The following is a 14431-nucleotide window of genomic DNA, read 5'->3' on the forward strand; positions in this document are numbered from 1 at the left end:
ATACATTCCAGGGCAAAAAATCTATGTCACAGAATTCGCCTCAGACAGCGAAGAAGACGACAACAGATAAGATGGACGTTGCAGTTACCACAACTGAAAATGAGATTAAAAAATATGAATTACATGTATTGGAAAGTGAAACATTTTAAATAATATATTTAAATATGAACTACTTGTATCATTTATCGAATATGTCATTTCCTACTAATATTGTTTGAATGATTTGGTAATATAGTTTTGGAGAGATAACATTTGAAAGTTCTAATTACAAGGTAAATTACCTAACAATTATTAGATGTTATGGTAGAAAATACATATTCATTTTTTATTTAACATTACTTCACTTTTCATTTTTGTTTTGTATTTTCCTAAAAAATAACTATGATCCTCTAACATCTCATTCTTATATATATATTTTTTTCTTTTTCTTATTACAAATTCTGTTTTATCTAGGTTCTTCAGCTTCTTTTCAAAATTCTTATATATTCCCTATATATTAATAGGGAAGCATTCTGGAAAAAAAGCTGATGTGTTATCCTTAGAGAGCTTTGTGCACATTTTAGCAAAATACCCTTAAATTTTATACTTAATTACATTAACATGCCATTATATTTTCAAAAAAAAAATTAACTGAATAATAATTAGATATGTCATCATTTTCACACAAATTTAAATATTACATATTAAAACTAGTTAAATAATTACATACTATTTTAAGCAAAATTTCACTAAAATATACTTACAAATATACAAGTCAAAGTTATATTAATTTCTTAAAATCAATATAAATATTGATTTTTTAGAATCAATATAAGTAAAATATTCTTAAAAAGCTATAAAAACATATCAGTTAATATAAAGTTAATAAAAATAAAGAACATATAACTTATTAAAGAAATCATATAAAAATGAAATGTTTTTTTTCTGTTAGTATTATTTGAAGAAACGGAGTGCTTGTTAAGAGTTACAAGCGGTGTTTGAACATGTCTGAAGGACTTCAGACGAAGCGGGAAATTTGTGAAGTGGCATCTGCCAGCACGACACATTGGAGACAGTGCAACACATCGAGGATGGAGATGGGGAGCATGGACGAAAAAGGTGTCAGCCTAAAAGGTGTTCGTTGGAAGCTACAAACAAGTGGGTTGGTAAAGTCAACATGATGATGGGGAACTTCTCAGGATCCACCGGAGAAAGAGAGGTGTTGTGAAGGACATGAAGCATTGTAGGACTTGCTAGATAAAGAAGAGTATGGTGAAGATTGTTGAAGTCTATATAGGAGAAAGGAACTCATCTTATTAGGGTAAGCACTTTTAAGGTTAGAAAAGTGTGAGTCTAGAATTAAGCAAAAGAAAAGATTTTGCCGAGTGTTTTGTTTGGTGAGTAAATAAACGATTGAGCATAGTTGTTGCTGTGGAGGTAAAGTTGGGTAGATTAGGATCGATTCAGTGGCAAACCACATGTTGTGGTGTTGCATGAAACTGATCAAACAAGCTTGTAAGACAGTTGTTTGAGGAATCTAAAATAAAGCTCAGCTTACTTATATCTTTGGTGTTCTTGTATTAGTATCCAAGGTTCTAATTATTTCATTATTACCATAATAATTTAAATAATAAGTTTCAATAGTTATTATAATTGATTATAAAAAGGAGTATATTATCCCTGAATTATCTCCAACTCATTAAAAGAAACTTAATTCCCAATAAATATAGATTTATATATATTCATAAATAAATATAAAAATGAAAACAAATTAGAGGATATCTTGATGTGTGATTATTTATACATGGCCCTGTTCGAATAATTGTCGCTAGTGACCCATTTTCCACAGCTTTTAAGGGCAAAAAATAGAAGGAAAAGATGAATTATCTGTCATCATTAATCACAGCGACTGTTTTTCTTTCTCGGGAAGGAGAAGAGTTCAATCGCTAAAAATTCCAGCGATGGGTTTTTGGAACCAGCGATGATAAAAGTGATCGCCGACGACAACTTTTCTTTTCTCTCACCTCCCTTTTTCACTATGCTGCCTTTTATATGTGTGTCGCTGATCGCTAATGTAGCAATAAGAAAAAGAACAGGACCTAAATCTAAGTATGTAAAATAATTAATCTCAATATTTTGTGATTATTGATTAAAACTGAAAATATTGATAACCGAATAGGAATATAGATTCTAATTGTATATTCTTCTATGGGCTATTAAAAAGGAATGAGACATAACCCTTATCATTATAAATAAACTTAGTACCAAAAAAAATCATAATATATTTAAAATGAGTGATTATTAATTATGCAAAAAATTTATAGTTACTCGATAAACCATAAAAATGATTTGATTTTTAAAACACACAATATACATATTGCCATAAATTGTATAAATATTTTCTTTACCATGTTCACATATTTCAAGGGTGAAATGTATTCTTACACGAATACGTTGATTTTAGAATTTCATTAATTTTTTCATAATGGTTTTTTGGTAATAATCCGTCATTTCTAGAAAATATTAACAAACTGACTAACTCAAAAGATTTAAATAGCGTAATCAAAATATTAAATCAATAAATTTGATTATTTTCAGAAACGTTAGCTTAGAATACGATTGTTACCAACATATAATAAAATTAAATAATTAATTTACCAAGTAATTTAATATATGTTGTTGTAATTAGATAAGAAACATGCAAAGTTGTTATGATTATACGATAAAACACAAGAAGATATGAGTTTGATTTTTGAACCAGACAAGACATGTTGCCACAGTTTGAACCAAACTTATTTGATCTACTAAAACTGTTTAAGACTGTTTACTTAAAAACAAAGACTCCTTTGTTAATCTGTAGAGAAAGTGTTGACGTTGTTACAAACTTACAACCAAAACTAAACCAATTCCTTGCTTTCTTTTTACATTTCTTTTTTTCTGCAGTCTTTTACCTTAAACAAGAGAGTGCGAAGAGGAGTAGATAATAAATATTAGATGATGAAACCTATGTTTGCTTCTTGCTCGCTACCACTCTAACGCACCTGTAATAATCATATATGTTAGTCAATCAGATCATCCTAACTGTTTAGGCATTTTTCTTTATTTTGACAAAGAGCCAACCTTCTTCACTATAATTTACGCTACCTCGGACAACTTCTTCTCCTCAGGATGGTCCAGTGAAGTTAGAGGTTGCAGCTGTATTGTACTGGAATATCCTAAGTTTCCCCTCCTACGCAAAAACCATGAGTCATGAGTCGTCATTTTCATATTCATATTCCTCGTAGTCGATTATATATAACAAAACCCGAATTCCCAAACCGAGCATTGTAAGACAACAATTATATTCTATATGTTTTACCTTTGTCCCATAAACAAGACCTCCTCCAGGAGAAGGATGAAAACAAGCAACGTTCACTTCATCCTCTGAACTTGGCAGCACTCTCACAAGCTCCATATCTGAAACTCTGTATATCTGACCAACCCACACAAAAATATATTTTTCATCTCCAAGAATGTATATAAAACACACCATGATACAGATGTAGTAGCATGAGGCTTTACCTCCAATACTGTGAAATAATGTGATGTTGTTTCACCATCACTAACGATGCTCTTCAATAGAGAACCATGACGCCGCCCATATGCAAGCAGTATATGCTCCGAGGTGGGTGAGAACTACAAACAGAATTCTCAATTATTCAAGTATTTTCAACAACTTACGACTAAACCAATAGTACATCAGCTAAAACAAGTGAAGGACGGATAAACACAATACCATCTGAACAGAAACCATAAAAATTCAATTTGATTATCCTTGAAAGGCGACTAACCTGGATAGAGGTCAAGCAATGCGCAGCTCTGATTGCCCGTGACACAAGTACAGAACCAAAACTGTATACATAGAAAATCACATTAGAGATGTGCATTTCAAGATGGTAGAATTAGCACAATGAGATATCGGTAAGTGGCAATTACTTTTCCTTCTGGAGAGAATACACACGAAGCTCGTAAATGACTTGATGTGCTGTCACAGGGTGTCGAGTTGGGGAAGTTGCAAGCCCCGAATCTTGTTGCGCTTGTGTCTGCAGTCCAGGATCTGCCTCAGCATGATGAAAAACACATGCAACACATGCCGCTAGATATCTCCCGCATGGCGAAAAATGAGCTCCCATTTCACTGAATACATATAAAGAGGCAGAAATATTAATATAGCATAACTCGACGTAAAAATACTTGTCTCTCAATTTAAAGAGAAGGAGCTTTGCCTGCAAAGGACGGCATGCGGTATTGTAAAAAGACATCTGTCGGACTTGAGTTGCGCATATGGGTCTTTGATGTCATGCGGCCACACTCTGAGTTTGACAGTACAAGGTAATTCTGCAGCAGCTGCTGCTGCAGCCGAAGCAGCAATTGAGGTAGCAAGCTCAGACTGGACCCTGTTCACTACAGGTTGAGCATCACTTCCATGTTGATTGTTACGAGAAGACACACCTTCTGGTAATCCAGATCCCAAGAACTGAGGTTGTGAAGTTTGTTCCTGTGCTCCGCCTCTTCCAGAAACCGCATGTAAGTTAACACTACTCGGGATTTCTAATAACGCTACTGCAGCCTCCAGACTGGTTGTTGATAAACGAGGTGTTGAAGATGGAGCTGAGATACCATGATTACTACTGCCCGTAGGAGGAACCACTGAATTAGCAACTCCATGACCTTGAGCCATCAACCACCCTTGTATAAAAGGTAACTCCCAGGATACTCGATCCCTGAACTGAAATAATTGCTGAATCTGTCCAAGCTCAGGGAAATCTGATCGATTTCTTCCAACAGGTTGAGCTTCATCTACATTCATACCATCAACTGCAGGAGAAGTTCTATCTCCAGTAGAGTGACCAATCCTTTGATCATCTCCAGAAGTTGTACGCACGGGCATGTGTGAAAGAGGGACAAGAGGTAGTTCTGCTGCCACACTAGTTTGATTGCTTTCTGTGCTTGTGAACAAGATAGCCGGGGGAGGATACCTTAAGTAACCCATAGATGTTGCTCTAGACATTGAAGAATCTAATGAATCGATTTCATTCACCTGCCACTTAAGGTAAGAAATATAAGCGGACAGAATGGAGAAAAAAACAATTAAATGAATCTTTATAAGGTAGCTCACCTCTGCAGTCAAGAGAAATGGTGCCCCATGAGGGTGAAAGTGTACAGCTCTCAGAGAGCGCCTCGTCTTCAACACAACGGTTGGTGATGATTCCTCTCCTCTCCTATTGTAGTGCCACATGTGCAGCTGTAAAATATCATGAAATCAACTTCATAAGATTTTTCTGTAAGGAGGTGCTACCTACAACTGGCTAGTGTTTCATAGGGAGGCTTAAAAGGGATAAATGACCTTATGACCAGAAGCAACAGCAAGTAGTTCACCCTCAGCATGGAAAGCGATAGAAGCAATAGGCCGATCTGGTAAGAGAGAAAAGAAGAGACTAAAACTGATAAGATGATAGACAGAACTACGAAAAAGAAACACAGTGATATGATTCCTAGGAGGACTTACAGAATGCATGAGATCTAATACATTCAGAAGTTGTGGTATTCCATAAGCGGACCTCCAGATCTAAACTTCCACTAGCAACTAATTCTGAATGATGCGGGTGGAATCTGACCTGTACAAGCTCATATAACATTAGATTCAGATATAAGAGGAATGGGCTACATAACCTAGATGAATATCTGATCTACAGTAACCAAAACAAATTTACTGTTCATTTGAAGATGCAACACACTGACAAAGATGCATAACTTAACACCCCTCAAACAAGCAACATAGCAAATGCCAAAATTCATTTCACTGCCTGAGATTGAATGATCTATACATAGCAAAGTTCTAACAATGGTACTACATATCAAACATAGAAAGGGATAAAGTTGGGAAAAGGTATGCTCACCACCCAAGGAGTCCTGCGATGGCCGGTCAGAACTTTTAAGCACTTTCCAGTTTCACAATCAATAATCTTTACAGTATGATCACCACTACACGAAACAAACAAAAAAAAACTGTGTGAATTCATATACAAAATGCAAAAGAACAAAAGATGTACTCCATGATAACTCACTGTGTAGAAGCAAGAATTCTTCCATCAGTACTAAAAGCCGCTGCAATAGTTGACCTTGGAGGAGGTCCAAGAGGGCAATATTTTGCAGACAAATGCTGCAATGACTCTGCCTCAACCCTTCATGCAAGTAAAACACACATCAATTACAATGAGAAAAATCTCAAAGAATGTTCAAAAACAAGATCCTTTGCAATAACGAGACAGGAAGCATACCATGAAGTAAGACTTTGACATTGTCCCGTCTCTCTCAAAGGTTCGCTGTTGGTTCCACATGAAGAAGAATCAGTATGCCATCTACTTTTACCCCAACGTTTCCTTGGCACAAACTTTGCCTTTGGTGACATTTCCCTCTGAACCAGCATGTTGAAAACACTCCTCCCCCTAAACAATAAAATCACAATTCCCAAGTTTAGACAAGATCTAGTTCCCACAAATTCAATAACTGAAGCTAAACAAAAGCTTCGTAACGCCTTGATCTAATGCAAAAATCAACAAAAACAGAAACAAGACCGTTCCAATTTCCATAATTGAGAGGGGCAACACATATTTTACAAAAGCACGAAAAAAACGTAATCCATAAACAAAAATAGAAACCTGCGGCGGTGTAAATTCGCCACCGATTTGCGTGGAGGGATCAATGAGCGAGGAGAAGAAGAAGATGAAGAAAAAGATTGATCTTGTGACGACGAACATACAGGTTGAGTCATCTTCAAATCCAAAATTCATATAACCAACCACCTTAAGAAGAAGTACAAAAAAAAAAAAAAAACCCTAATTCACCGGCGATCTCGGTTGAGATCTCCGATCTGAATCGCCGCGCGCTTCGTCCCCTCGAGATATAGATTCAATTTTCGTCTGGGGACTTTTTTGTTTGATGAGCGCGTCCGACGAAGAAACCTAAACAGGTTTGTGTGTTTTTGTTTGTTCAGGATCAGGACCGTGTTAGAGCGCTGTGAGATGGATGTTGTTAAAAAGGATATTAAATTTTTGTTTTCTATTTCAAGTAAGTGTGTGTCTTCTATGTTATGTAATAATATTGTAGTAACCCTCTGTGGTTGCTAATTTTTCATGATTATCTTTTAAACAACCTGTCTTTTGATATCATCCCTAATTAGCTTTTTTTATCAATTTTGAAATTTCCCCCAATTGTTTTATATGACCAAATTATATCCCTTACCAATGAACCTGACCTTGAGGAAGGTGTATCAGTTTTGTGTTGGAATTTTTGATTTTTTTCCATTTTTGGAAACTAATTATCTTGATTTTATCTCAAAATCATGTGATTATTTTGTGTAGATCTTATCATTTCTATATTAGATTATTTATAATTTACATCTATGAATCAGTTAAATTTTTCAATTATTATAATATGGAAAAATGTAAAAGATCATGTTTTGAATTGTGTATTATTTTGGTACATTTTTTAAGCGTATACATATAATTTAAATCTATATATTTGAATAACGTAGCATTTGACATATATATGAAGTATTCATCATGCATAATCTTCAACAATGCTGGGTGAATTTCTTGTTATGGAGGGACATGCTATTGCCTATTTGTCTAGGTTAGTTCTAATCAATGTTGGTAGCGAGATTGGCTTTCACTGATCGTACCTTCTTGTTAACAGCACAAGTTTCTTTTTATTCATTGATGATAAGGTGGTTGCGATTTGGGGTTAGCATGTTGTATTTTGGAAACCAATTACAAAAATTCAAGGTTCCTCCTAACCACTAGAAAAAAAAAGGAATAAAAAGAACAATGCATAATGAAATAAACAATTTCAAAAAAAAAGAAAATAAAAATGCAAAGAAAAAAAAGAAAAAAATAAATAGTAACCAAACAATAACAATATATTTTAAAATATAATAAATATTATATAAATCAAATTTCAATGAAAATACTAATATTACTTTTAATGTATATATAATGAGTTTCACATATGATTTTAAAATAAATTTTGTGAATTAAATTTTGTGTATTTCATGTTAAATATTAATAATTAGTATTAACCTACAATAAATGATACAGGAATATTGTTTTTCTTATATCTTCTGCCTAACCATTGTACCCATTAAGGATGAGAGAAAATGAAATACGGATATGGTTGAGGAGATTAGAAAATAAGATTCCAATTAACAAAAACTCGGAAAACTTGGTGTAAAGTTAATGGGACATCGCACATAAGTTCAAAAATATATAAATAAATATAACATTTCATCAGAATTTTAAGAAAATAACATTATTTGTGAAAAATATTAAAACAAACCACTAGTGACTCTTCTTAACTTTCGTTTGATCATTCATACCAATGCAACTGCAACCCTACGGAACTGCATTACAAAAATCGTTATGTGAGAGTAAAAAAAAACTAAAAATATGTCTTTTCCAAACATCAAATACATTGGTCTTTCATAATTAATTTACCTGACCGTATGATTAACTGTGAGTAATTTATTGAGTGTGTGAGATTTAACAGAGAAGATCTACAATCTACAGCATATGTTTTGTCATTTATCACACTACTTGATTAAATTTTTGGTAAAAACCCAAATACATAAAATAATAAGTATTTTAATATGAAATTTATTTGTTTTTTTGAATAATTTTTTAGTATTTTTAATGATTTAATTATAAATAGTTTAATAAAGTTTTTGGTGTTTTTAAACGTTTATATAATTATATATTACATTTATTATGTTTTAACCGCTATTGCACCCACTGGTCAGTCAGTCATAAAACTCCCACAAACGCACCCATTTTAAAACACTAAATCAGTCATTCGCTTAAAACTACAACTGTCCGCTTCAACAATCTCCTTTAACCGCAATCGCAAACGATGTGTTTGAACCAGTCAGACCCTTACATATAGGTTTCGATTTTCTAGTTTTTTTGTTACAATTGTATTTTGTAAAAAATATATATATCTAACATTTTATCAAAAATGAAATACGTCGGATTGCTTAATCAACCTATTGTATAATATAAGTTGTTTTAAAAAAAAATTGTGGGTGCAAATGCTATATCAGTCCTCTTAACTCGAGTGACTTTATGAACGCAAATCAGGTCTTGCTAATTATTTAACGGATTCTTTTGTCTACAACGATTCTACTTGAAATTAAAAAAAAAAAATTATGGCCGCCTATTCTGACAAACAAAAAAAACATATTGGCAGATATTGAAGTAACAGAAGTTAAGGGGCGTATCCGAAATTCATATTTCTTAACAAATTCTGTTTAAACTTTAAAGTAACGGAAGACCACATGGTAACACAACCTTTGCTCTGAATAGAAAACTACTGCCGACCACCTAACACTTATCTCACATATAGCTCGTTTCCGTTTTATGCCTACACCGGTTTGTTTTCAGTTCATGTCTCAAATCCGGTTCTTCAAAAACCACAACGTATCAACAAAACTCAAAAAGCAAGAAATCGTTCTGCAAGGCCCCCCAATAAGGAACAAACAAACAAAATAGAAATGAACTATACACAAATGTGAAGCTACTAGGTCCTGGTTTAAAGCTACTGCATTTTCTGGTTATCTAACCACTTCTCCGGCTTGTTCGGTTTGCCCGGTCCCCATATACGGATGGTCTGGTCATCACTCGCAGAGGCCAGCATCCGGGGATTTCTCGGGTTCCAGCTCACGCAGTTCACAGTCATGGAATGACCTGATAACACCTCAAGCGGCTTCGCGTTCTTCAGATTCCATAAGTACACCTGCGAACATCAGATCAATATCACTGAAAATCAATTAAAAAGATACTGTGTTGTTATGTGTGTTGTCTACTTACTTGTGAATCCTCGCTTCCACTGGCAATGAACGAACTGTCCAACCCACCAAAACATGACCGTATCACGTACTTGCTCTGCCTGTGACCCGAGAACTTCAATGGTTGGTTCCACTCTCCAGCAAGATCCCAAAGATGTATCTCTTGGCTGCTCAAGTTGACTATAAAGAACTTACCATCACCCGAAACCGAAAGGGAAGTAATCGCCTGTTCCTCAGAGATAACACGTTCGACTTTTGTCTCCAAATGCAAGATTCGGATCTCTTTATCCGAAAACACTGTGATCATACTCTCACCATCCGGCGTCACAGCCAAATCCACTACCTATTGGGAAATTGTACACATTTGTTTCAAGAATTCAAAGACCAAAACAAGGAACCTATAAGTAAATCTTTCCACCTAAAACTACTAACCTTTGGAATTCTCGTTCCTCTCCAAGCTTTGATCTCGTTTCCATCAGTATCCCACATTACAATCCCTCTTTCTGGGTCAGAACTGCCACAGACAAGCCGGGTTGAGTCAGGGAACCATGCACAAGAGCTGACCGTGGATCCGGTATTGTTGTTTCCAAAGNCTCGCTTCCACTGGCAATGAACGAACTGTCCAACCCACCAAAACATGACCGTATCACGTACTTGCTCTGCCTGTGACCCGAGAACTTCAATGGTTGGTTCCACTCTCCAGCAAGATCCCAAAGATGTATCTCTTGGCTGCTCAAGTTGACTATAAAGAACTTACCATCACCCGAAACCGAAAGGGAAGTAATCGCCTGTTCCTCAGAGATAACACGTTCGACTTTTGTCTCCAAATGCAAGATTCGGATCTCTTTATCCGAAAACACTGTGATCATACTCTCACCATCCGGCGTCACAGCCAAATCCACTACCTATTGGGAAATTGTACACATTTGTTTCAAGAATTCAAAGACCAAAACAAGGAACCTATAAGTAAATCTTTCCACCTAAAACTACTAACCTTTGGAATTCTCGTTCCTCTCCAAGCTTTGATCTCGTTTCCATCAGTATCCCACATTACAATCCCTCTTTCTGGGTCAGAACTGCCACAGACAAGCCGGGTTGAGTCAGGGAACCATGCACAAGAGCTGACCGTGGATCCGGTATTGTTGTTTCCAAAGGTGTGTCTCAACACACCTGTTTCAACATCCCATAGCTTAAGAACCTCAGCGTTTCCGCATGTAAGCAGTTTAGTATCATCAGGGCTCCACGAGACAAAAGAAACTGGATTTTGGTGGCTCTCAAGCGTGTGCTTCAGTTCGACTTTGTTGTCATCCAGTATCTGTAACAAGAAGACCAAATTATATTGATCTGGTGTCACAAGACCAGAAATAACTATTCTAGTCGTTAAAGACACAGACACAGTTTTAAATTGATCACAGAAACTAACAAAATACCCAACAAACTTTATCAAAATTGAAGTACCACGAGCTGGTTAAATGGCTCAAAACGACAAATCACTATGAATTGCAACATATTGTCCTTTTCTGTTGTCACCAAATGGCTTTCTAGTTTCTACCTTATATACCAAGCGTCAAGCCAAGACATCCAAAATATTATTTCCTTTTTTTCAAAATGTTATTCATTTCCTCATAAGGTTCTCTTACCAATCAGAGCTACTTTATATAGTCTCTTTCTCAATGACATTAGGTAAAAATAAGTGCAACCAATGGTCTAAGATATTTACCTTCCATATCATAGCTGTACAATCGCTTGATGCAGTGGCCAGATATTTGCCACTATTAGAGAATTGCACGAACCACACTTCATTTTTGTGTGCCATCAAAATCTGCAAGATAAAAAGAGATTTAGAAACTATAAGAACCAGTGACAAAAAGGCCAGAAAACATAGCTTCTTCGTGTACCTTACCACCAAATTGTAACCCTATCATCCCTCTATCATGGTAAAGAAATTTGAACTATTGTATCAAAATTAAGACATCTGAGGTTAATAAGGCAGAGAAACAGCACCTGAATTGTTTCTGAAGGAATCTGATCTCTACCGCAACAGTGATCTTTGTAAAGTGAAACTGCATCCCATGAGTTATGATACAGACATGTATCAATCTGGTGCAGCACAGCAGACTCAACCAAATGTTCCAACCTTCTCTCAGGAATAACAATTGGCAATGGAATCAACTTCTCAACTTCAACCAACAAATGNTTGTACACATTTGTTTCAAGAATTCAAAGACCAAAACAAGGAACCTATAAGTAAATCTTTCCACCTAAAACTACTAACCTTTGGAATTCTCGTTCCTCTCCAAGCTTTGATCTCGTTTCCATCAGTATCCCACATTACAATCCCTCTTTCTGGGTCAGAACTGCCACAGACAAGCCGGGTTGANTCAACCAACAAATGTTTCCTCAAATCCTGAACCAAAAAGCTGTCTGCTTCACCGGATTCCATCTCTTTAGAATAAACAATATCACAAGCAAGCCTGTGAATCTTATCTTTTCCCATCCCTAACAACGGAGCTTGCTTCCGTAGCACATTCAAGGCCAAAGAAACATCCCCTTGTTTCAAATACTCAACCAAACATTGCTTCAACACTAGATACAAAGCCGTGTTTCTCGTGTCATCACTGGAACTATCAAAAATCCTGTCCAGGACCGCAACGCAACTATCCCAATTCCCACTCAAAACTTGCTTCTCGAGAAGCCCGAAATCGGCTGACTTATACAAGATGTTAGACTCGTGTTCCAAACAAGAAGCAGACTTCTTGAATCCTAATGAGTATAAGCACTGAACCAAAACCCTAATAAATTCATGTTTTTTCAACAACCCTTTTGAACCTAAAAGTTCCCATAACCCGTTCTCCATCTGGAATCACACTCTTAAGCCTAAAAAAAGACAAGTTCTTTTACGTCTCGATGATGATGATGACTTACTAAAGATTCTCAGCAATCATTCCACATTCAATAGTTGAATGGTCCACAAAGGAAAGTACAAAACTTCCCGCTGAAAGTATGACACTTTACTAAAGAACCCAAAACTCTTAGAAGCATCACCAAAATCAGAAACTGAACTCTTAGATACTAATATAATTTCCCAAACTCAGAAGCAAATCACCTAATTTGTTTCCCAAAATAGCCGAAAAAAAAAAGCTAATCAACGAATACTGAAAACTAAATCGGCTACACTATATAAACGTATACAGCTCCAAAGCAAGAAAACACAAAGATGCGAGAAGAGTAATGGATGGTTGCTAGATTCAAATTCGTACGGAGAGATAATAAAAGAACCAGTTCAAACGAGAAGAAGAAGAAGAAGATGGTGAAGAAGGAGAAGAACGCAAGGCGTGAAATGAATCCAAATCTTGTAAACAGATTTCAATTAATTTCGGGTGAGTCTTCTCTGTATGGAGGAAGAGAGAGAGGTGGTTTGAAAGGAATGTGTTAATCGATATCGGATCGTTAAGTCCTATCGCTAATCCCTATCGTTAAGGCTTATACAGTTACCCATATCTTTGATATTTTGATTTTCTATACGAGCTACTAAAAGAATATTTTTTTCCTCCCAAAATAATTTATCTATACTATTAAAACACAATTACTCACTAGACTCAAATTAGACCATAACTTTATTTAATTAGAGAATCATTTAATTTAACAGAAAATGTCATAAAAATCCCCAACTATGTATTTTCATTGATTTAAATCCTCGACTCTTCATCTGTTAAAATAAATACTTATTTTTTTGTTGATTTTAAAATAAATCGTAAAGTCCTGTTGACTTTGCCGATTGAGGCACAATGTTAACTGAGTTAACGGAACAATCACACTGAGTTAACTAATCGTTACTGAGAATCGTAAATTAGCAAAGCGACGTCGTTTGTGTTTGAAAAAATATATACAAATATGGGATTCGAACCCATTACATCTGGAAGAGAAGATTAAAATCTTAACCAACCGAGCTGTGATGTTTTTATTTTATTTACCACAACACAATACTTAGCTTTCCATATATGATCCACGATGTTTTTCTTTTTGGAATTCGACTCTGTGATAATAAATCTCGCCGGAGATGGAGAATCAGACATCCGCGGTGGAGATTCCGAAGATTCAAAATAAGAGGAGAAGCTCCACCAATCAAGAATCAAATAGGTTTAAGCTCCACCAAAATTGATTGATTCAAAATTATCACCGGAGAGGGATGCTGATTGATTCAAAATTAAATATGGGTTTTAGGAGTTTGTGGTTTATGGGTTTAGAAATTGTGAGTAGTTCCGATTAATTAGCTCTCTTATCATGGGTTATGGGTAGTTATTTTCTTCCTCTATTTATAATTCTCAGACTTTGTGCTTCTCAATTTCAATAGAGCAATTTTAGTTTCAGTTCTTCTTCTTCTTTTCTGCAATTTTCTGTTTCTGTTTTATCCAACAAGCGATGATTTGGAAATATTGAAAAGAAGATTGTGTCGTCTGGGAGATGAGAAGAGTTAGGTTTCAGAGATGAAAGCTGAAGAAGAAGGCTTCGCCATTGTTCTCGCTTCTTCTTCTCGAACATAAACTCTATATATCTTTGTGTCTGTATTCA

The 14431-nt window shown here is 35.4% G+C and overlaps 2 protein-coding genes across 5 annotated transcripts; both read right to left on the reverse strand.

The window, feature by feature from the left end:
• Nucleotides 2808-7083, reverse strand: LOC104725057. Of its 3 annotated transcripts, none has more exons than XM_010443652.2 (14): nt 6681-7083; nt 6300-6467; nt 6087-6203; nt 5919-6003; nt 5528-5636; nt 5366-5433; nt 5138-5263; nt 4245-5065; nt 3955-4155; nt 3810-3870; nt 3541-3654; nt 3338-3451; nt 3124-3208; nt 2808-3020 (listed from the first exon to the last, which is right to left on the reverse strand). In XM_010443652.2, the coding sequence occupies exons 1-13, from the start codon at nt 6791-6793 to the stop codon at nt 3143-3145; spliced, it is 2163 nt and encodes a 720-aa protein (XP_010441954.1). In that variant the 5' UTR covers nt 6794-7083; the 3' UTR covers nt 2808-3020; nt 3124-3142. The 3 variants fall into 3 exon arrangements, with proteins under 3 accessions (XP_010441954.1, XP_010441953.1, XP_010441955.1); XM_010443651.2 differs by having other exon boundaries at nt 3100-3208; XM_010443653.2 differs by having other exon boundaries at nt 3100-3208; nt 4245-5059; nt 6681-7081.
• LOC104725058 (WD repeat-containing protein 26) lies at nt 9265-13374 on the reverse strand. 2 transcript variants are annotated; one of them, XM_019232185.1, is made up of 8 exons: nt 12246-13374; nt 11864-12046; nt 11580-11681; nt 10969-11174; nt 10292-10406; nt 9882-10202; nt 9690-9807; nt 9265-9629 (listed from the first exon to the last, which is right to left on the reverse strand). In XM_019232185.1, the coding sequence occupies exons 1-8, from the start codon at nt 12714-12716 to the stop codon at nt 9610-9612; spliced, it is 1536 nt and encodes a 511-aa protein (XP_019087730.1). In that variant the 5' UTR covers nt 12717-13374; the 3' UTR covers nt 9265-9609. The 2 variants fall into 2 exon arrangements, with proteins under 2 accessions (XP_019087730.1, XP_019087729.1); XM_019232184.1 differs by having other exon boundaries at nt 9265-9807.

This window comes from Camelina sativa, chromosome 11, assembly GCF_000633955.1.
Source record: "Camelina sativa cultivar DH55 chromosome 11, Cs, whole genome shotgun sequence".
Classification (NCBI taxonomy): Eukaryota; Viridiplantae; Streptophyta; class Magnoliopsida; order Brassicales; family Brassicaceae; genus Camelina; species Camelina sativa.

Excerpts from the sequence above, each read along its gene's own strand:
- LOC104725057 (XM_010443652.2), bottom strand. The coding sequence starts at position 6,793 with ATGACTCAACCTGTATGTTCGTCGTCACAAGATCAATCTTTTTCTTCA. Across the intron at positions 6,004-6,086 it reads AGAATTCTTGCTTCTACACA|TGGTGATCATACTGTAAAGA; the intron begins GTGAGTTATCAT and ends TGTTTCGTGTAG. Across the intron at positions 5,264-5,365 it reads CTGTTGCTTCTGGTCATAAG|CTGCACATGTGGCACTACAA; the intron begins GTCATTTATCCC and ends GATATTTTACAG.
- LOC104725058 (XM_019232184.1), bottom strand. The coding sequence starts at position 12,716 with ATGGAGAACGGGTTATGGGAACTTTTAGGTTCAAAAGGGTTGTTGAAA. Across the intron at positions 11,175-11,579 it reads GTACAGCTATGATATGGAAG|ATACTGGATGACAACAAAGT; the intron begins GTAAATATCTTA and ends TTCTTGTTACAG. Across the intron at positions 9,808-9,881 it reads GTGGAAGCGAGGATTCACAA|GTGTACTTATGGAATCTGAA; the intron begins GTAAGTAGACAA and ends TGATGTTCGCAG.